Raw genomic sequence first — 22,499 nt, 5'->3', positions numbered from 1 at the left:
TGGCACTCCACTAACTCAAGACCCCTTTATTTCACATTACAACTAGTGAAAACTCATGTACTACAGCCCTAAAAGAAAATAAAGTAGCAATACTCTTAAATATAGGACCAAATACATAAAAAGGAGAGAATTCCATTACAGTACACCAAACAGAAGACAAAATGCCATTATTACCTATGCAATTGAAAATTTACTTGTATAAAGGTACCATTCCCAGCTTACTCTCATCTCTATGTTAGGCTGCATTTGGTTTTGTGTAAGTAGATGCTTTTTTGACAATTATACTGTATATAAGAACACTGAGTTATAAAAACTTAATACTGTACAGGATACTGTACTCTGTTATGTAACAAAGCAGAATAAGTTGAAACTGATCCTTTTCTAGACCCTTCTATAACACTATAATGACTTTTTATCTTCTCTATCAAGGGCCTGTTTTGCATCTAGTGTTATATAACTATGAATAAATACCCATACATATTGCTTTATAGAATGCTAGGCCCAATAGCAAATCCATGAATTGTAACGACTGATTGTACTCAAATTTTTAAAAATTCATTACTTAAATTGAAATTTTTTTTCTTCCGGTACATAAACATCTTTAGTATTGTGTATAGAACTCAATTTTGCAATCCCATTACTGTACCAAATTATACAGTCCAGTAACTGGAAAAAAACCATCTCTGACAGTAGAAAGCATATAAAAAAAATGTTATTTTTATTAATAAAATAAATTTTTGAATATACTTACCCGATAATCATGTAGCTGTCAACTCCGTTGCCCGACAGAATTCTATGGAGGGATACGCCAGCTATCACAATACTAGAAGGGGGTGTATTTACCAGCGCCACCTGTGGCCAGGTACTCAAGTACTTCTTGTTGACACCTCCTCAATTATTCCTCGGTCCACTGGTTCTCTATGGGGAGGAAGGGAGGGTCGATTAAATCATGATTATCGGGTAAGTATATTCAAAAATTTATTTTATTAATAAAAATAACATTTTTCAATATTAAACTTACCCGATAATCATGTAGCTGATTCACACCCAGGGGGGTGGGTGAAAAACCAGTGTACAAGACTAAAGGATAGCTAAGTATCCCGTATTTCATATAATCAGTTATCCACAATAACAATGAAATAATAAGTACCTGGTAAGGAAGTCGACTTGAACCGTTACTCTGCCTTTAATAAGATCGTCTTCCTTACTGAGCGCAGCGTTCCTCTTGGGAGGCTGAATCAACTCAAAGGTGCTAAAGTATACAGGGCTGCAACCCATACTAAAGGACCTCATCAAAACCTTTAACCTTGGCGCTTCTCAAGAAAGAATTGACCACCCGCCAAATCAACAAGGATGTGGAAGGCTTCTTAGCCGACCGTACAACCCATAAAAAGTATTCAAGAGAAAGGTTAATAAGTTATGGGATTATGGGAATGTAGTGGCTGAGCCCTCGCCTACTACTGCATTCGTTGCTACGAATGGACCCAGGGTGTAGCAGTACTCGTAAAGAGACTGGACATCTTTGAGATAGAATGATGCGAACACTGACTTGCTTCTCCAATAGGTTGCATCCATAACACTCTGCAGAGAACGGTTCTGTTTGAAGGCCACTGAAGTAGCCACAGCTCTCACTTCATGTGTCCTTACCTTCAGCAAAGCAAGGTCTTCTTCCTTCAGATGAGAATTTGCTTCTCTAATCAGAAGCCTGATGTAGTAAGAAACTGAGTTCTTAGACATTGGTAGAGAAGGCTCCTTGATAGCACACCATAAGGCTTCTGATTGTCCTCGTAATGGTTTTGACCTTCTTAGATAGTACTTAAGAGCTCTAACTGGGCAAAGTACTCTCTCCAGTTCGTTCCCCACCATGTTGGACAGGCTTGGGATCTCGAACGACTTAGGCCAAGGACGGGAAGGAAGCTCGTTTTTAGCCAAAAAACCGAGCTGCAAGGAACATGTAGCCGTTTCAGATGTGAAACCTATGTTCCTGCTGAAGGCGTGGATCTCACTTACTCTTTTACCTGTTGCTAAGCACACGAGGAAAAGAGTTTTAATGTGAGGTCCTTAAAAGAGGCTGATTGGAGCGGTTCAAATCCTGATGACATTAGGAACCTTAGGACCACGTCTAGATTCCAGCCTGGAGTGGACAACCGACGTTCCTTTGAGGTCTCAAAAGACCTAAGGAGGTCCTGTAGATCTTTGTTGGAGGAAAGATCCAAGCCTCTGTGGCGGAAAACCGCTGCCAACATACTTCTGTAACCCTTGATCGTAAGAGCTGATAGGGATCTTACGTTCCTTAGATGTAACAGGAAGTCAGCAATCTGGGTTACAGTGGTACTGGTTGAGGAAACTGCATTGGCCTTGCACCAGCTTCGGAAGACTTCCCATTAAGACTGATAGACTCTGAGAGTGGATGTCGTCCTTGCTCTGGCAATCGCTCTGGCTGCCTCCTTCGAAAAGCCTCTAGCTCTTGAGAGTCTTTCGATAGTCTGAAGGCAGTCAGACGAAGAGCGTGGAGGTATGGGTGAACCTTCTTTACGTGAGGTTGACGCAGAAGATCCACTCTAGGAGGAAGAGTCCTGGGAACGTCGACCAGTCATTGCAGTACCTCGGTGAACCATTCTCTCGCGGGCCAGAGGGGAGCAACCAACGTAGCCGTGTCCCTTTGTGAGAGGCGAACTTCTGAAGTACCCTGTTGACAATCTTGAACGGCGGGAATGCATACAGGTCGAGATGGGACCAATCCAGCAGAAAGGCATCCACGCGAACTGCTGCTGGGTCTGGAATCGGAGAACAATACAAGAGGAGCCTCTTGGTCATCGAGGTAGCGAATAGATCTATGGTTGGCTGACCCCACAGGGCCCAAAGTCTGCTGCAAACATTCTTGTGAAGGGTCCACTCTGTGGGGAAGACCTGACCCTTCCGGCTGAGGCGATCTGCTATGACATTCATATCGCCCTGAATGAGCCTCGTTACCAGCGTGAGCTTTCGATCTTTTGACCAAATGAGGAGGTCCCTTGCGATCTCGAACAACTTCCTCGAATGAGTCCCTCCCTGCTTGGAGATGTAAGCCAAGGCTGTGGTGTAGTCGGAGTTCACCTCCACCACCTTGTTAAGCTGGAGGGACTTGAAGTTTATCAAGGCCAGATGAACTGCCAACAACTCCTTGCAATAGATGTGAAGTGTCCTTTGCTCCTGATTCCATGTTCCCGAGCATTCCTGTCCGTCCAGTGTCGCACCCCAGCCCGTGTCCGATGCGTCCGAGAAGAGACGGTGGTCGGGGGTCTGAACAGCCAATGGTAGACCTTCCTTGAGAAGAATGCTGTTCTTCCACCACGTTAGAGTAGACCTCATCTCTTCGGAAACAGGAACTGAGCCCGTCTCTAGCGTCATGTCCTTTATCCAGTGAGCAGCTAGATGATACTGAAGGGGGCGGAGGTGGAGTCTCCCTAACTCGATGAACAGGGCCAGCGATGAAAGTGTCCCTGTTAGACTCATCCACTGCCTGACTAAGCATCGGTTCCTTCTCAGCATGCTCTGGATGCATTCTAGGGCTTGGAAGATCCTTGGGGCCGACGGAAAAGTCCGAAAAGCTCGACTCTGAAGATCCATACCCAAGGAGACAATGGTCTGGGATGGAACGAGCTGAGACTCCTCAAAATTGACCAGGAGGCCCAGTTCCTTGGTCAGATCCATAGTCCATTTGAAAATCTCCAGACAGCGACGACTTGTGGGAGCTCTTAAAAGCCAGTCGTCTGACGGAGCCGGACACAAGATCATGATACTGCTGCACAGTCTGTAAACTGTCAATCATGGGCAAGCGAGGAAGTACAGTGACAACCCGAATCTGTCTAGACTGTCTGGGTCGTACAGACAACTCCTTAACGGGTTGTTGAGGTTGCCGCACTGCGTCACAACAAGTCCCTTCTGTTGGTTGTTGAACGTCTTCCCCGTGACACATTGACTCCGTAAACAAAAAATCCTCTAACAAGGACTAAGCTTGGACTGCATGTCATGCAACACAGCTCAAGGTCTATGGGAGCAGGTGTGGTAACAGACGGGATTAGCGGCTGAAGTGGAACCAGTACCTTCCCTGTAAGCATGTTATGCTTAAATAAAAGTCCATAAGAGGTTATGCAGCTAAAGGCTCCCTCCAAATGACAGAGTCCTCAAGGGAATATCAGAAGGAGGGAGAAAAGAACTTTCTCATCTACAGGGACCTTATCCTAGAAAAGCTAAGTTCTCTGAGTGAGGGTTCACTGGTGCAAAAGCAGCAGACTAGAAGGCAACGTTATGAAACTGCTTGACAGTCTAGTGAGTTGGCAACAACCCAAGATGTGTTGAGAAGCATGCGGTAAGATATGCAGAGCATGATGTATGCAGAGTATGCTGTATGCAGAGCATGCTGTATGTAGAGCATGTTGTATGCAGAGCATGCTGAATGCAGAGCATGCTGTATGCAGAGCATGTTGTATGCAGAGCATGCTGAATGCAGAGCATGCTGTATGCTGAGCATGTAGTAAGCAGAGCCTGCTGTAAGCAGAGCCTGCTGTAAGGAAAGCAGAGCGTGTGCATGGCGTTTAACATTTCTCAGAAATTCCATGACCAGTGCTAGAGTGCTTTATGCATGCTTGCATGGGGTTTAAACCATGGTAAGAAAATGGAGGTAAGGTATGCTGAACAGCAGAGTCAGAACGAGCTGGAACAACAATAGTTGTGGTTTCCTCTTCAAGACTCCGATGAGGGAACACCTGAGGCTCAGTCTGCAAAGGCTGAATAAAAGACAAGCAGAAGGAAGGCGCATGGGTGGAGGAGGCTGACTCCTAGCATGAGTGGTTGAACCCAAGGGTGCGCTTGCTGAGCGGTTGGCGGAAGCGGAGTAGCAAGTTCCAGTTCCTGTGGTGTGAGCGGAGCGCGATGAGGAAGAGGCTGCGCAGAACAAGGTAAATGTCTCGCAAGCTGAGGCTCCTGAGGCGCAAGGCTAAGGTGTTGTGGTGCTTGCCTTGTGGAGGGTTGAGCTCGCTGCAGCGAGAGCTGAGGAGACTGACTCATGGACGGGAGAGGTTGTTGTACCTCAACCGAGTGTTGCATCACTGGTGGAGCAGCAAGTGGAGGCGGAGGAAGAGAGGTATAATCCTCCTGATCCCAATGTAAAGGTTGCCTTAAGGAAGGCGGAGGCTGAACACCACAGGGAACAGCAAACTCAGCACGTGGCTCAACATCGTACGCCTGGCAGGTGGAACTGCTGGCAGGTGGTACTGCGATCAGGCGGAGCGAATGTAGGTGGAGGGAGTGTAGGCGGAGGCGGAGGAGCAACACTCTCAGCCCGACACTCACGCATCAAGTCCGAAAGCTGTGCTTGCATGGACTGTAGTAGAGTCCACAACATCGTACGCCTGGCAGATGGTACTGCGATCCGGCGGAGCGAGTGTAGGTGGAGGGAGTGTAGGCGGAGGCGGAGGAGCAACACTCTCAGCCCGACACTCACGCATCAAGTCCGAAAGCTGTGCTTGCATGGACTGTAGTAGAGTTCACAACATCGTACGCCTGGCAGGTGGTACTGTGATCAGGCGGAGCGATCATAGGCGGGGGGGAGTGTAGGCGGAGGCGCAACACTCTCAGCCCGACACTCACGCATCAAGACCGAAAGTTGTGACTGTATGGACTGCAGTAGAGTTAACTTGGGGTCGGCAGACACTAAGTTCTGCTGAGGTAAAGCCTTAACAGCAGAGATCTGTTGTGGCAGAACCTTACTCCTCTTAGGCGGAGTGTAATCAACTGATGACTGAGGAGAGTCAGAGCTAACCCAATGACTGCATTCGGGTTGTGAACTTTAACTTCGTACGTCTGGCATAGGTCTGGACTTAACGTTTAAGAGGTCTTGAGACCTGAGACCAGCGTTACTCTGCCTTTATTTTCTCCCCTAATCTCTTCTGCAGACGAGCAAAATAAGGGCTCAATCGTCTGCGGGTGGGAGTGACGGTCTCGGTAAGACACGCCCACAACCACCGAGAATACTTCTGTGCGCCGATCAAGGCCTGCTGAACCCTTATGCCCTTCGACATTGCTTCTCCCCTGGGCTTGGGAGCTTGCAAGAGGTCCCGGACTGGGAGGACGACTGGCGCGCACAAAAGTACCCTCACGCACTAATCACTTATCACTTTGATTTCTGTTTGCACTTATTTCACTGAACTCGAAACTTTAAGTGGTTTGTACCTGAAATACGCAATTCTATCCTTTCTCAAAGTTAGTAATTGCGAAAACAGAATTACAAAGTAACAGAAAAATCTAATGAAAGATAATTCAGTGGTTGGAAAGAGACTAAACACTAGATCACTCTAGAAACGTTTAGTTTCTTCCCCTAAAGAGACTAGGGAGAAGAGCAAAAACGATAACGACGTTACTCGTACGCCTGGCAGGCTTGAATGAAACGTTTATCCTCTTTCTCCCTCCGTCTCTATCTCTCTCTCTCTCTCTCTCTCTTGACTTAGTACCTGAGAGAAGAGCCCAAACATATATATCGTTAAAACATATTATTGTTAAAGGAAAAAACTGAAAAGTTCCTTTATTAGGATCAAAACCATTAAGTAAAGAAAGAATGAACAAAACGCTAGACACGGTTACTCTTACTGCAACGTGAAACCGTGAACATTCTTTCTCTATCGTAACGATAGAGTGCAAGTTGAACGTTCTGAACGTCAACAACTGCAGAGACAAAACAAAACGTTAGTTCAACTTTGAAAACAGTACGAGACTGTCAAAGAAAATCTTTCAAACTCTGTGGCGGAAATAGCATAATATGTTAACAGGTAAAACCGAAATGACGGGCTCAAAGTTTATTAACTTCGGTAAAAGACCGCCTACTATTAGGAAGGTCGAATATAAACAAATATAAAAATTAATTTTAATGAGTTTATAATAAAAGGAAGTTAATCGAAGAGGCCTATAAGAGGCGGAGAGATATAAAATAAATCTATAACTTTCGTTAAGCAAAATTAAGAAAGAGAGTCTATACTCTCTTAGACACCAACACTTCCGTCTAAGGGAAGGGTCGGCCATTGAAAGGTGAACGAGAGTTCAAACTCTCTCGTCACCATAATTAATCAAATTAATTCCAAAAGCTAACTAAGCTAATATAGAAGTTTCCAGTAAAGCGACAGCCGAAATCAAAGAGAAATACTTCACCAAAGTCGTGAAAATACTCCAAGAACATAAGCGTATCCCAGAACGTCTTGCCGGAAGCACGACAGAGGAATAATTGAGGAGGTGTCAACAAGAAGTACTTGAGTACCTGGCCACAGGTGGCGCTGGTAAATACACCCCCTTCTAGTATTGTGATAGCTGGCGTATCCCTCCATAGAATTCTGTCGGGCAACGGAGTTGACAGCTACATGATTATCGGGTAAGTTTAATATTGAAAAATTAAGTTTCTTGAATCAAGATTAAAATGGAACTTTCCTTACCCATAACCATGACCAATCACAACACACTTTCGTCCTTGAGGTATGAAAAGGTCAAAGACAAGAGTTATGTGATCAAGCATCTGTGCAAACGTATATTGAGATGGATCCCTTGGAGCCGAGCTTAATCCATGGCCTAGCAAATCCGGAGCAACAACCTGTCAAATACACACATTAGCATTTCATTAATAAGCAGTTGAATGCCCTGTTAAAGAACCGACGCTTACTTAAAATAACATTATAAATAATTATCTCCGATCTATACAAACTTTTTAATATTATTATTATTATTATCATCATTACTTGCTAAACTAAAACCCTAGTTGAAAAAGCACGATGCTATAAGCCCACGGGCTTCAACAGGGAAAATAGCCCAGTGAGGAAAAGAAACAAGGAAAAATAAAATAGTCTAAGAACAGTAACATTAAAATAAATATTTCCTATATAAATTATGAAAACTTTTAACAAAACAAGAGGAAGTGAAATAAGAGAATATTGTGCCCAAGTGTACCCTCAAGCAAGAGAACTCTAACCCAAGACAGTGGAAGACCATGGTACAAAGGCTATGGCACTACCCATAAGATGTAGGTTTTTAAGGTAATAATGAGGCCTGTTCTTAGCAAAAAGGGAATCTATTACTAAATACAGACTGCCAAATGGTAACCAAGTACAATATCCATCAGGAAGCTTCCAAATTTTGCACAATCTTTATGATTTATTCCTCTATCAATATCTTTATTGAATTCAAAACATGAAAAAATAGTATGAAATGCTTTTCTTTCATCAACCAATTTGTCTCTCATTATAAAACGTAACAATATCTGGCTGTATTGAAGTCTATTAGCTACTTTGCTTTTGAGAGAGAGAGAGAGAGAGAGAGAGAGAGAGAGAGAGAGAGAGAGAGAGAGAGAGAGAGAGAGAGATCAGATTCAAATCTTTTCAACAATTAACAAGATCCAAAGATGAACACATTCAAGCTTTTACAAAGAAATAAAACTGGGCGTACCTCATAACCACAGCAAACAAAATACCACAGTTGCTGCCTCCACAAATCGCTGCTTCCTCCCATTCCATGTAAGAAAAGTAGTAATGGCTTTTGCTGTCAAAAGGAAAAAAAATAACTCTTACTATATGATACTAAAATTACAAAACCATACATTACCCGATTAATTAAGATATTTTTTCAAGTTGGATGGTAGCTATGGATATTCTATTTTCCTTTTGAAAAAATATGTTATTGTATTATATACAGCACTGCCATCAAATATTCTTGTGGCTAATTTAGCTGGCCTTGGGCCAATATGGGCTATTTCATTCTGATGGGGAACTACTCATAATACACACAGTATATATACAGTACTGTACTCAAAAGATGAGCAAAATATGAAAAAAATTAATTCATCAGAATTTAATAATTTACAAAGCTCTTCAAAGAACAACCTAATGCTACATGCTGTCAAGGATAGTCATGCCTATTGAAATATTTAAAGCTTCTACTTCTTATCACTATAGGCCTATTCTCAAGAGCTGCCTATATACCTTGTAATCGTTATGTAACCTGCTTGTTAATGCTGGTACTGTATCTATTATTTCCTTATAACTGCTTTTGGGATTTTTCCTTTATATTCCATTTTTTCCGTTATTTACTATAGCAATAAATCTAGGTTGTTTCAATTAGTTATGCCCTGTATATTGTACAGTACACAGTAATTTTTTAGATCTTGTGCATTATAACAAATTTACAACTCTTCAGCTACACATGACAAATTTTGAAGGACTGTAGCTTGAAATCACTTTTAAATGAATAAAAGCCTGTTTTTCACCAAATTAACAGATTTTCAATCAAATTGGAATCTACAATGTTCAACACTGTAAACTAGAAATGGAGCATTGCTCTAAACAAATTATTGAAAATTTCATTTAGATCTTATACATAGTATAATGCACAGAAAAAAAGGAGATACTCTATAATACATGCATAAAGAGACATTAAGGAATTTACAAATCTTAAGCAAAAGGAATATTGACATCCTACCAAAATGGCAGCACGTACCTCTCATAAACTCCTTAGACAAGTAAGACCTAAGTAGAGAATGTAATAAATGTGAAGACTGCATAATGTTCTAAAATGTATGTACTGTACTTTCAATTATAGAAAATTTTAAATCTAATATTCATAACTTGGATTTCATGCAAGAAAAACCAACAACAGAATAGTATTTACAATGAGGCAACTGTAGAAGAAGTAAATGGCCACGAGGAAGGGATTATATCACACACTTGTGAACCAAAGATGGCCTTTGATCGAGTATCATGAGAAAAATTAAATAATAATTATTATACTAATAATGTTACTCTAGCACAATACAAGATCTACAAGTGAATACAGTGGCAGATGCATAAGAAATTAAAGTAAATGTTGTGATAAGTGTCAATCAAGGATTAACCCAGAGGAAAAGAAAATAAGAGGACAGAAAGAAAGACACAGAAGCTAATATGCAGTACTATTGTACATTATACGAATACAGTATAACTTTAATATAAACAGTAGATTCTGAGCAAGCGGTTATAAAATATTCAAAACATGAAAGAGTTGAATAGAAAGGTATAACTAAAAGCAAGAATAAGAAAAAGTGCTTATGATGACTGAAAAGGAAAAAAAGAAAGAGTATTCAGGTGAGCAGCCACATGATGATGTCAGAAAGGTGAATGGGTGTGAATTACCTACAGTGTATACAATGTAATAAATGGTGTAACAAGATACTCAGAACTGCAAAACATGCAGTCAGGTATTTTTTATGATAAAAAAATATAATGGCAAAGGCTTCATTAGAAGCATTCAAACATTAATATTCCAGCCATTTTATCCAGTCTCTTGCTCACTTGGATATTAAAATCTCTCAGGGAAAAAGTGTGTACAAGCACTTGTATTAATAATATATCGTAAAGTCTTGAATGCTGAAAGAATGTTCTAGGAGACTCAATAATGTGCTGTAAGCAGAACATAGGAAAATGTAACCTTAGTGTCTTGGGTGGATTTTATGATCGTCGTCTACCTCTAGATGATCATGAAAACAATGAGAAAGATAATTAAAGGTCATGAGTTCCCATTCAGCTTGAGAGAAAAAAAAAATAAAGTATAATTTTCACTGAACTCTAGGCAAGTTTCTGAAAAAAATTTGACCATAGAATTAACCTTTAAACATCTAAAACTTTAATATAAAAATTCTTTCACCATTTTAATTTGCCAAAATACACACAAACCTTCACTCTGCATTCTGTGTTGTTCTGGCAGAACTCTGAATCTTCATTTGATTTAGCCTTTTGCCACCAAAATACAAGTCGGCGGGCTTCTTGCATATGATCATACGGCACTTCTTCCTCCTCTGGTTCCTCAACACCTGGAAACTGTAAGTTGGGTGCACTGTGATCTACTGCCCTTGCACGAAGAGATAAAGATGGACTAGCAGTTGCTGGTGTAGGTGGACCACTTGATGATGGCGTATCATTCATCTCAGTAGGACTCTGACAAACTTCGTGCCCTATTAAAGAATATGGCCCATTTTAACTCGTACACATTTAGTTTTCAAAATAAAATAATTTGAATATATATTCATTGTCTATTAGAAAAAGCTAGGACTATTACACAAAAGTGCCATTCCGATACTAACCTGACTGATCTAATTCTTGTGAACATGCCTGTGGAACATCTAATGATAGTGAAACTTCCTGACCCTGAGACAAATGACCAACTGATATGGCATGTACACTTGATATATGAAGCTGAAGATTATTCTTACCAATATCAACATCACTGTCCAACGAGCCCCGTCTGCTGTTAAGAGAACCACTTTCCATTTCAGACACTTTAGATTGAATAGCTTCATTCAAATCAGTGAAGTCAGAGCTTTCTTCGTGACCATCAAATCCCAGATTTATAACCCCCTCTCTACTCTCCAAGTAATAATTAGACTTATGCTCCTTGAAGCTAAGAGATGTTCCAGAAGTAGAAGCTTCACCTTCAGACATCTGGTTTGCACAAGATGCCTCGGACCTTGGTATAACATCAGGTAGGAGCACTGGGGGATTGGTTGGCACATCTAGCAAATAATAATCTTCTGGCATTGAAGGTAAAGCACAGGCTCCCTCTGACAAGAGTTTTGTTTTATCAGAGCTAGTGCTTTGAGCACACTCTTTGTCCTGGTTTACAATGACACCTCCCTTATATGTTAGGGACATTCTGGATAGCTTGAGTGCTGGGAGAGAATGGCTTTCCTGTAATGGATTTCTTGTCAAAGATGACTCGGCTGTTCCACTTTCTCCACGAAATGATCCAGTCTGGTTAAAATTCAAAAAGCTCTCTCCCAGGCCATTTTGTAGAGCCTCTATACTAGAACGAGGATGTTTGGACTCGTGCTTTAAGCTATTATTCTGTGATCCATTTTTCGAGCTTGTTCCTCCTGTGTCTCCTCTGCTGGAATCAAATCTAAGAAAATCAGGTCGGAGAGTATTAGAAGCTTGTCTGTGGATGGCCATGAGGGAGCTACTGAGAGAAAACTTAGATCTTTCGGATCTTGATCGAGGTTTTGGGCTGTTAGTATTAGACTTGGGGCTATGATTTCGACCTGCTAGCTTTGGACTACAAGGACACGATCTAGATTGTCGGGGACTGTGAGTAGGAGGGGCTAAACGTAAAGCAGCATCTGGAGAACTGCTGCCATCATTTACATTCATGCTGACACCATCCACAATGTCCTGAGTTACCACCCCTTCAGAAAATAAAGTGAAACTGGTTCTTAATTCATTATCTAATACTCTGTATGCACGTGCTAGCTGTTCATCACTTGCACTGTACCTGTAAGAAAAAATTTTTTGTATTTAAAACTTTAAAAAACAAAGCCAGTTTCTCTTTTTATTTTCAAATAATAAAAATTTTCAGAGGTCTTAGAAGGACCTATAATTCTAAGCAAATGTACATCCATTAAGCACCCTAAAACAAAATGATCTACCTTTTTGTTTCTTCCTCTAAGTGTCGCTAAGAAGAGAAACAAAAACAAATATCAGTTACAAATTATTTTCACAAAATATTTAAAGACTTTTCAATAAATCAGACACATATTTGTCATGTGCTTTATCATTCACAAGCATTGAAATTACTCCTTCTAAAACTTAATAAAGTTTTATTTTTCCTAACAATACAAATCTGTAGCTATTTATAGGGGTAATACTTTCGGCGAAGCTGAAAGACGAGCCATTAGACTTTTAGCGAAGGTTAACTACCTACCCGCTAGTTAGCGTGTGTGTAGGGGGGTAGTAACTACCCCTCTCACACACCTGGGCTGTGAACCTCACTTTGCTTGGAGGTAAGACTTCAAGAAGGACTGTTGCTGGTGGACCAATTTGTATAAATAGTTACAGGAGAGCTGTAGGTAGGCGATCGGCGAGCAGAGATCTGCGACGAAATTCAGCGAGCTCGCCATCGACAATAGGTGAGCTGAAGAATAGTAGTATGGTTCAACAATTAGCGAGTTGGTGATCGGCAAGCTGACGATTGGCGATCAGCAAGCCGGAGATCGACGATCGGCAAAAGACGAGCAGACAATAGGCGAGTTAGCGATCGGCAAACGACAAGTTGGCGATCGGCGAACAACAAGTTGGCAATTGGCCACCTGGTGATTGGTGAGAAGCCAGTGAGCAGGTCGGGACTCTGGAGATTAAATGGGCCGCAGAAAGCCACGAACAGCAGTTCGAAGGCGAGAGGTCGGAGAGGAGCATTGGACAGACAAACGCCGCAAGGTTGGAGAACGGCGAGTCCAAGGAGTCAGGTGAGACAGGCGAGGGTCAGGAACCAGTGGGTGAATGGCGAGATAGACGAGACTTGTCAGGCTGACGATATCTTGGCGGAGGCGAGAGCCGAGGAGTAGGCGAACGGCGAGGTTCTTGACGATCCTCCATAGGGGATCGTCCAGCAGATTTTGACGATGAGCCAAACAGACATCTCTTTGCCAGAGGCAAAGGCACGCGTCTGAGGTGACAAGGAGGACCACAAACTCAGTGAGGTTGCCGATGAAGCAGGAAGATCTCTGAAAGGTCTGCGGATGGATGTCTCTATGGGGGTTCTCAATCGCGAGCAAAAGAGATGACTACCTGCAGGAGAAACTTGCCTCAGACTTTGTTCCGCCCCTGACGGAAGAGTCGGCTCAGTATGGGGGGGAAGCGTAGTGTTTGGCGAAGAAACTGCAACTGCCGATGAGATGCAACCGTCAACAATTCTCCCTGCAGGCGGGAAGGTTGCTAAAGAGATGATGAAGTGGAGTTCTCCCTCAAAAGGGAGAGCAGCCCAACACCTGAGGAGGATAATGCTCCCTTGGAAGGGAAAGTAGTCTATCCCCTGGAGGTGGACCTCCGGGCAGCGCTCTTTGCTTCCCATCAACAAGCATTGTTCAAGTTGGTCTGTAGCAAGCGCTACCTGAGAAAACGTAACCGGAGCTAGTTCCTTGAAGTTAGCAAGCTGATCAGGAGCTGCCACAGGTTCAGGAAAACAGGAATGTGACGGTGCAGGGACAGCAGATTCCAAAGGAACAACTGGCACTGGTCTTCTAAGTCCGCTGACATAACCGAACGAAAAACTACGGCATTACTAACCAAGGAAAATAAAAACAAATTATGGAAGAAAAACTCCCTCGGGAGGGGCACCTAATCCGTGGGCGGCAAAGGTGTCCCCCGGGAGAACAGATATTAAGGACTGCGCACTACCTTTACTAGCCAACATCGTCGGGAAAAGGATAGCAGCAGTGTAAGAACTGTAAAAAAAAAAAAAAAAAAAATTACAATTAACTAATTCAGCTGACAAAACAAACTACTTGCGAAAACCACTCAACCATCCGGTGGCAGGAAGAAGGTTCCCCGAGGGGGAGCGGAGAAGCTAAAGGTTGTGTGTTCCTTCCTCCGGCAAAGAATGGTGATTGGCCCATTGCAGCATGAAGGTATACGGAGTAGAAAGCAAATAAAGTTAAATTACAAAGTTATTTCAACTTAGTTAATGAAGAAAACTATTCAGAAGTGCATCCCAATCCGCAAACGGGAAAGGTGTTCCCCGCACAGAGGATCTGCTGGCTGCCTACATAAAGAGTTGTGATGTCAGTGAGAAAGAGCAAGACCAAAGTCAAGCTCTGTGAAGGCTGCAAGCAGAATTCCTCTAAAGACACATAGGGGGGAGGATGACGTAAATATCCGAATGGAAGGAGTATTCACACGATGACAACTCCCCTGCGATGGCCAAGTCACTTGGAAGGCCCCAGCCTACGGGTTGTCCGTTGTTCAAGGGGGGAAGATCGTAAGCGAAGGTTCCCCATCCTTGAGAACCTGTCGCACTATGCTGTCACACAAATAGCAACATTAACTGTAAAAAAAGGCTTAACATATATAAAAACTTTTCATAGGTATATAAATGATTAAGAAAAAATAAGTCAAATAGCCAGTAAGTTGGAGAGGAAGAGACAACATCTCTCTCCCCGAGCCAAAAGTAAAGTGAGGTTCACAGCCCAGGTGCGAGAGTGAGAGGGGAATTACTACCCCTCACCAATCCCGCTAAGTGGCGGGTGGGTGGTTAACCCTCACTAAAAGTCTAATGGCTCATCTTTCAGCTTTGCCGAAAGCAATAACCTTATAAATAGTGTTGGTTTGTAATTAGTTATGGAACAAACTACAGTTAATAGTAGACTACTGTATTTGATTAGGGTAAGTTCCGGTAGTGTAAGGTGCACAAGATCACTTAAAACAGCCCACAATTGTTTGCTGTTTCTCAAAATCAATTTGCAAGATCATGTGGTGGGTCTTCATGAAGAGCACTTTTGTAAAAAAATTTATTTATCCCAGAAATATTAATATTAATTCAATCCTTTCCAGACTTTTCTGAACAAAAATCCTAATGCAAATTATATCCAAACAAAATTTATAATGTATTATGATACATCCTCTACTTTGAGTTTGGAGCAGCAAAGACTACTGTACATCAGGAGATTGAGGGTACCAGTAGCCGTAGTTAAAGACACAAAGGCTTACAGGTGCATGAGGATGCAAAACTAACCTAACTTGTAATAAAGCCCTTCTAATGATGTGATCGCATCCACATAACACCAAGAGAAATGACGTTAGAATAACTATTACTTCAATTCAACCAACAATACAGAGCAATGTCTTTTTGAGATGAGGAATACATTACAAGACTAAACTCGAGACGTTGGTCAGATAAGCAATAAGAGACCAAATAGATTGGATGAGAAGTAAGAAGGATGAAAATACAGCTGGAGGTATAAAAATGTTATTTTCATTAGTAAAATAAATTTTTGAATATACTTACCCGATAATCATGTAGCTGTCAACTCCGTTGCCCGACAGAATTCTACGGAAGGGATACGCCAGCGATCGCTATACAAGAGGGGGGTGTACTCACAAGCGCCACCTGTGGCCAGGTACTGCAGTACTTCTTGTTGACACCACCTCAATTTTTCCTCGGTCCACTGGTTCTATGGGGAGGAAGGGTGGGTCAATTAAATCATGATTATCGGGTAAGTATATTCAAAAATTTATTTTACTAATGAAAATAACATTTTTCAATATTAATCTTACCCGATAATCATGTAGCTGATTCACACCCAGGGAGGTGGGTGAAAACCAGTGTACATGTATATCAAGAAGCTAAGTATCCCGTATTTCATATTATCAGTTATTCAAAATAACAATGAAATTATAAGTACCTGGTAAGGAAGTCGACTTGAGCCATTACTCTGCCTTAAATAAGTTCGTCTTCCTTACTGAGCGCAGCGTTCCTCTTAGGAGGCTGAACAACTCTAAGGTGCTGAAGTATCAAGGGCTGCAACCCATACTAAAGGACCTCATCACAACCTTTAACCTCGGCGCTTCTCAAGAAAGAATTGACCACCCGCCAAATCAACAAGGATGTGGAAGGCTTCTTAGCCGACCGTACAACCCATAAAAAGTATTCAAGAGAAAGGTTAAAAGGTTATGGGATTATGGGAATGTAGTGGCTGAGCCCCCGCCTACTACTGCATTCGTTGCTACGAATGGTCCCAGGGTGTAGCAGTACTCGTAAAGAGACTGGACATCTTTGAGATAGAATGATGCAAACACTGACTTGCTTCTCCAATAGGTTGCATCCATAACACTCTGCAGAGAACGGTTCTGTTTGAAGGCCACTGAAGTAGCCACAGCTCTCACTTCATGTGTCCTTACCTTCAGCAAAGCAAGGTCTTCTTCCTTCAGATGAGAATGTGCTTCCCTAATCAGAAGCCTGAATAGTAAGAAACTGAGTTCTTAGACCTTGGAAAAGAAGGCTTCTTGATAGCACACCATAAGGCTTCTGATTGTCCTCCTAAAGGTTAAGACCTTTTTAGATAGTACCTAAGAGCTCTAACTGGGCAAAGTACTCTCTCCAGTTCATTCCCCACCAAGTTGGACAGGCTTGGGATCTCGAACGACTTAGGCCAAGGACGTGAAGGAAGCTCGTTTAGCAAAAACCGAGCTGCAAGGAACATGTAGCCGTTTCAGATGTGAAAACAATGATCCTGCTGAAGGCGTGGATCTCACTTACTCTTTTAGCTGTTGTCAAGCACACGAGGAAAAGAGTTTTTAATGTGAGGTCCTAAAAAGAGGCTGATTGGAGAGGTTCAAATCTTGATGACATAAGGAACCTTAGGACCACGTCTAGATTCCAGCCTGGAGTGGACAACCGACGTTCCTTTGAGGTCTCAAAAGACCTAGGGAGGTCCTGTAGATCTTTGTTGGTGGAAAGATCCAAGCCTCTGTGGCGGAAAACCGCTGCCAACATACTTCTGTAACCCTTGATCGTAGGAGCTGAAAGGGATCTTACTTTCCTTAGATATAACAGGAAGTCAGCAATCTGGGTTACAGTGGTACTGGTTGAGGAAACTGCATTGGTCTTGTACCAGCTACGGAAGACTTCCCCTTGAGACTGATAGATTCTAAGAGTGGATGTTCTCCTTGCTCTGGCAATCGCTCTGGCTGCCTCCTTCGAAAAGCCCCTAGCTCTTGAGAGTCTTTCGAAAGTCTGAAGGCAGTCAGACGAAGAGCGTGGAGGTTTGGGTGTACCTTCTTTACGTGAGGTTGACGTAGAAGGTTCACTCCTAGAGGAAGAGTCCTGGGAATGTCGACCAGCCATTGCAGTACCTCTATGAACCATTCTCTCGCGGGCCAGAGCGGAGCCAACCAACGTCAGCCGTGTCCCTTTGCGAGAGGAGAACTTCTGAAGTACCCTGTTGACAATCTTGAACGGCGGGAATGCATACAGGTCGAGATGGGACCAATCCAACAGAAAAGCATCCACGTGAACTGCTGCTGGGTCTGGAATCGGAGAACAATACAACAGGAGTCTCTAGGTTATCGAGGTAGCGAACAGATCTATGGTTGGCTGACCCCACAGGGCCCAAAGTCTGCTGCAAACATTCTTGTGAAGGGTCCACTCTGTGGGGATGACCTGACCCTTCCGGCTGAGGCGATCTGCCATGACATTCATACCGCCCTGAATGAACCTCGTTACCAGCGTGAGCTTTCGATCTTTTGACCAGATGAGGAGGTCCCTTGCGATCTAGAACAACTTCCACGAAAGAGTCCCTCCCTGCTTGGAGATGTAAGCCAGGGCTGTGGTGTTGTCAGAGTCCACCTCCACCACCTTGTTAAGCTGGAGGGACTTGAAGTTTATCAAGGCCAGAAGAACCGCCAACAACTCCTTGCAATTGATGTGAAGTGTCCTTTGCTCCTGATTCCATGTTCCCGAGCATTCCTGTCCGTCCAAAGTCGCACCCCAGCCCGTGTCTGATGCGTCCGAGAGGAGACGGCGGTCGGGTTTCTGAACAGCCAAAGGTAGACTTCCTTGAGAAGAAAGCTGTTCTTACACCACGCGAGAGAAGACCTCCTCTCTTCGGAAACAGGAACTGAGACCGTCTCTAGCGTCATGTCCTTTATCCAGTGAGCAGCTAGATGATACTGAAGGGGGCGGAGGTGGAGTCTCCCTAACACGATGAACAGGGCCAGCGATGAAAGTGTCCCTGTTAGACTCATCCACTACCTGACTGAGCATCGGTTCCTTCTCAGCATGCTCTGGATGCATTCTAGGGCTTGGAAGATCCTTGGGGCCGACGGAAAAGCCCGAAAAGCTCGACTCTGAAGATCCATACCCAGGTAGACAATGGTCTGGGATGGGACGAGCTGGGACTCCTCAAAATTGACCAGGAGGCCCAGTTCCTTGGTCAGATCCATAGTCCATCTGAGAATCTCCAGACAGCGACGACTTGTGGGAGCTCTTAAAAGCCAGTCGTCTGACGGAGCCGGACACAAGATCATGGTACTGCTGCACAGTCTGTGAACTGTCAACCATGGGGAAGCGAGGAAGTACAGTGACAACCCGAAGCTGTCTAGACTGTCTGGGTCGTACAGACAACTCCTTATCGGGTTGCTGAGGTTGCCGCACTGCGTCACAACAAGTCACTTCTGCTGGTTGTTGAACGTCTTCCCAGTGACACACTGACTCCGTAAACAAAAAATCCTCTAACAAGGACTAAGCTTGGACTGCATGTCTTGCAACACAGCTCAAGGTCTATGGGAGCAGGTGTGGTAACAGACGGGGTTAGCGACTGAAGTGGAACCATTACCTTCCCTGGAAGCATGTTATGCTTAAATAAAAGTCCATAGGAGGCTACGCAGCTAAAGGCTCCTCTCCAAATGACAGAGTCCTCAAGGGAATATCAGAAGGAGGGAGAAAAGCACTTTCTCATCTACAGGGACCATATCCGAGAAAAGCTAAGTTCTCTCAGTGAGGGTTTCACTGGTGCAAAAGCAGCAGACTAGAAGGCAACGTTATGAAACTGCTTGACAGTCTAGTGAGTTGGCAACAACCAAAGATGTGTGACTGAGAAGCATGCGGTAAGGTATGCAGAGCATGCTGTATGCAGAGCATGCTGTATGTAGAGCATGCTGTAAGGTAAGCAGAGCATGTTGCATGGCGTGTAACATTTCTCAGAAATTCCATGACCAGTGCTAGATTGAGTAATATCGCATTACTGTCCATTGAAAGTGCACGTGCCGAGGGAATTGATTTAGACTGTTTTGTTGATGAATTTGATAGCCGGCATGATAATCGTAGAATTAAGCTGCACTAAATATACGTACTATAATCTACTTCACCTCAGGAAAGGGAAACTCGCCCTGTTGGCAACACTGCATTACTTCATGCATGCTTGCATGGGGTTTTAATATCAACATAATATTTACATTAAATTCATAACTCATGATTCATTTTTGTTTTGAAGATATTTTTGCCATATTTTGCGATTTTGTTAAAAATATATTGCAAGGAATACATATATTTTTTTTTTTTTTTTTTTTTTTTTAAGTAATACGAATAACCTCCATTATCATAATGTTTGTGTAGGCATACATGTATATGTTTTACAAATGCAAGTTATGAAAGTAATGAGGTGTTATTATTGTCATTTGTTATTTCAAAGTTGAATGGGAAGAGGCTCAAGTTGAGGAGAAAGTGGCAGATGCATGCGTTGAGGTGGCTGACTCATAGCATGAGGTTCCTGCCTCAAGAGTTGCGCTTGCCTCAAGGGTTGAGGTGGCTGCGCAGAGAGAGGCTCTTGACTCACGAGTTGAGGTTCTTGAGGTGTGAGCTGCGAGAGTTGAGGTAGCGGCTGCGCAGAACGCAGTTCCTGTCTCACGAGTTGAGGTTCTTGAGGTGCTAGCCTCAAGAGTTGAGGGTCTCGCCTTGAGGAAAGTTGAGGTAGCAGCTGCGAGAGCTGAGGTGGCTGCCTCAAGGATGGTAGAGGTTGTCGTACCTCAAGAGGTTGTTGCCTCGAAGATGGTCTAACTGCAAGAAACTCTTGCCTCAAAGGAAGAGGAGGATGTAAGGCATAAGACTCCTGTTCCCATTGTTGAGGTTGCCTTAAGGAAGGTGGAGGTTGCTGCACAACGCTGGTAACTGGCAACTCCCAACGCGGTAGCTCACGCATGGAGGTAGCTTGAGGAACCTCAACTTCGTACGTCTGGCAGATTGGACTGCGGTGAGGAGGAGCGCTCGCAGGAGGAGGTGTATTAACCTTCTCTGCCTGAAACTCCTGCATCAACACCGCAAGCTGAGACTGCATTGTCTGCAGTATAGACCACTAGAGTTTAAGAAAGACAACAACAAACGGAGCTACTGTCCGTTGAGACTGAGGGTCTAAAACAGCTGGTGCGGCAACAGACGGAGCTACTGCCTGTTGCGATACCACCTTGCCTCTCTGGGAGGTGTGCAGTTGTCGTACTGCAGCAAGTCCGAACTGACCCAGGGCTAATGGCTACACCTAGGAGTTGGACTTGTGCGGAAGGGACCGACTTGCACTTAAAAGCTGCAAGATTTGGTCCATGGTTTCTGCGAGAAACCTCTTCCGCAGACGAGGAATAAAAGGGCTCTCTCGTCTTTGTGTGGGTGGGGTGATCACGTCGGCAACGTGTGTAGATACACCCGAAACCACGGAGGGAAAACGTCTGTTCGTCGATCAAGGCCTGCTGAACCCATAAGTCCTTCGACATTACTTCTCCCCTGGGCTTGGGAGCTTGTAAGAGGTCCCAGACTAGGCGAACAACTGGCACGAACAGACGAACTCTCGACCGCAACACTGTAACACTTTGCGCTAATCACTTATCACTTTTGATTATCTGTTTGCACTTATTTCACTGAACTCGAAACTTTAAGTGGTTTGTACCTGAAACACGCAATTCTATCCTTCCTTAAAAGTTAGTAATTGCGAAAACAGAATTACAATGTAACAGAAAAATCTAATGAAAGATAAATAATTCAGTGGCTGGAAAGAGACTAAACACTAGATCAAATAAACTACGTTTAAAATCTCTCACCGCATAAAGCTTGAGAACAAGAATAAAACTCTAGAAACGTTTACCTTCTTCCCCTAAAGAGACTAGGGAGAAGAGCAAAAACGATAACAACGTTACTCGCTTGAACGAAACGTTTATCCTCCTCTCTCTCCCTCCGTCTCTATCTCTCTCTCTCTCTCTCTCTCTCTCTCTCTCTTGACTTAGAACCTGAGAGAAGAGCCCAATCATATATATCGTTAAAACATATTATTGTTAAAGGAAAAAAACTGAAAGATTTCCCAAATAAAAAGTTCCTTTATTAGAATTAAAACCATTAAGCTAAGAAAGAATGAACAAAACGCTAGAAACGGTTACTCTTACTGCAACGTGACACCGTGAAAATTCTCTCTCTATCGTAACGATAGAGCGCAAGTTGAACGTTCTGAACGTCAACAACTGCAGAGACAAAACAAAACGTTAGTTCAACTTTGAAAACAGTACGAGACTATCAAAGAAATTCTTTCAAAAACATTAAAATAGCATAATATGTTAACAGGTAAAACCGAAATGACGGGCTCAATGTTAATTAACTTCGGTACCAAGAAAAGACCGCCTACTATTAGGAAAGGTCGAATATAAACAAATATAAAAATTAATTTTAATAAGTTTATAATAAAAGGAAGTTAATCGAAGAGGCCTATAAAAGGCGGAGAGATATAAAATAAATCTATAACTTTTGTTAAGCAAAATTAAGAAAGAGAGTCTATACTCTCTTAGACACCAACACTTCCGTCTAAGGGAAGGGTCGGCCATCTAAAAGTGAAAGAGAGTTCATACTCTCTTCGTCACCATAATTAATCAAATTAATTCCAAAAGCTAGCTAAGCTAATGATAAAACTTCCTGAATAGCGAAAGCTAAACTCTAGAGCAAATACATCACCAAATCGTGAGCAAAAAACTCCAGAATCAACAGCGTATCCATGTAGGTCTAGCCGGACGCACGACAGAGGAAAAATTGAGGTGGTGTCAACAAGAAGTACTGCAGTACCTGGCCACAGGTGGCGCTTGTGAGTACACCCCCCTCTTGTATAGCGATCGCTGGCGTATCCCTTCCGTAGAATTCTGACGGGCAACGGAGTTGACAGC

The 22,499-nt window shown here is 43.1% G+C and overlaps 1 protein-coding gene across 3 annotated transcripts in view; it reads right to left on the bottom strand.

The window, feature by feature from the left end:
• LOC137634567 (uncharacterized) overlaps positions 1–22,499 on the bottom strand; it is a 54,417-nt gene that overhangs the window by 14,977 nt on the left and 16,941 nt on the right. For 2 of the 3 annotated variants that reach the window (XM_068367023.1, XM_068367024.1), the window contains 4 exons: positions 11,129–12,312; positions 10,722–10,999; positions 8,464–8,556; positions 7,461–7,615 (listed from right to left, as the gene is read on the bottom strand). In XM_068367023.1, the coding sequence (XP_068223124.1) occupies positions 7,461–7,615; positions 8,464–8,556; positions 10,722–10,999; positions 11,129–12,312 (1,710 nt within the window). The remainder of the gene's footprint in view (positions 1–7,460; positions 7,616–8,463; positions 8,557–10,721; positions 11,000–11,128; positions 12,313–22,499) is intronic. The other variant, XM_068367025.1, reaches the window with a different exon arrangement.

Source organism: Palaemon carinicauda, chromosome 44 (genome assembly GCF_036898095.1).
Source record: "Palaemon carinicauda isolate YSFRI2023 chromosome 44, ASM3689809v2, whole genome shotgun sequence".
Lineage (NCBI taxonomy): Eukaryota > Metazoa > Arthropoda > Malacostraca > Decapoda > Palaemonidae > Palaemon > Palaemon carinicauda.
The sequence above is the reverse complement of the archived record's forward strand: the minus strand, read 5'-3'. Positions and strand labels throughout refer to the sequence as shown.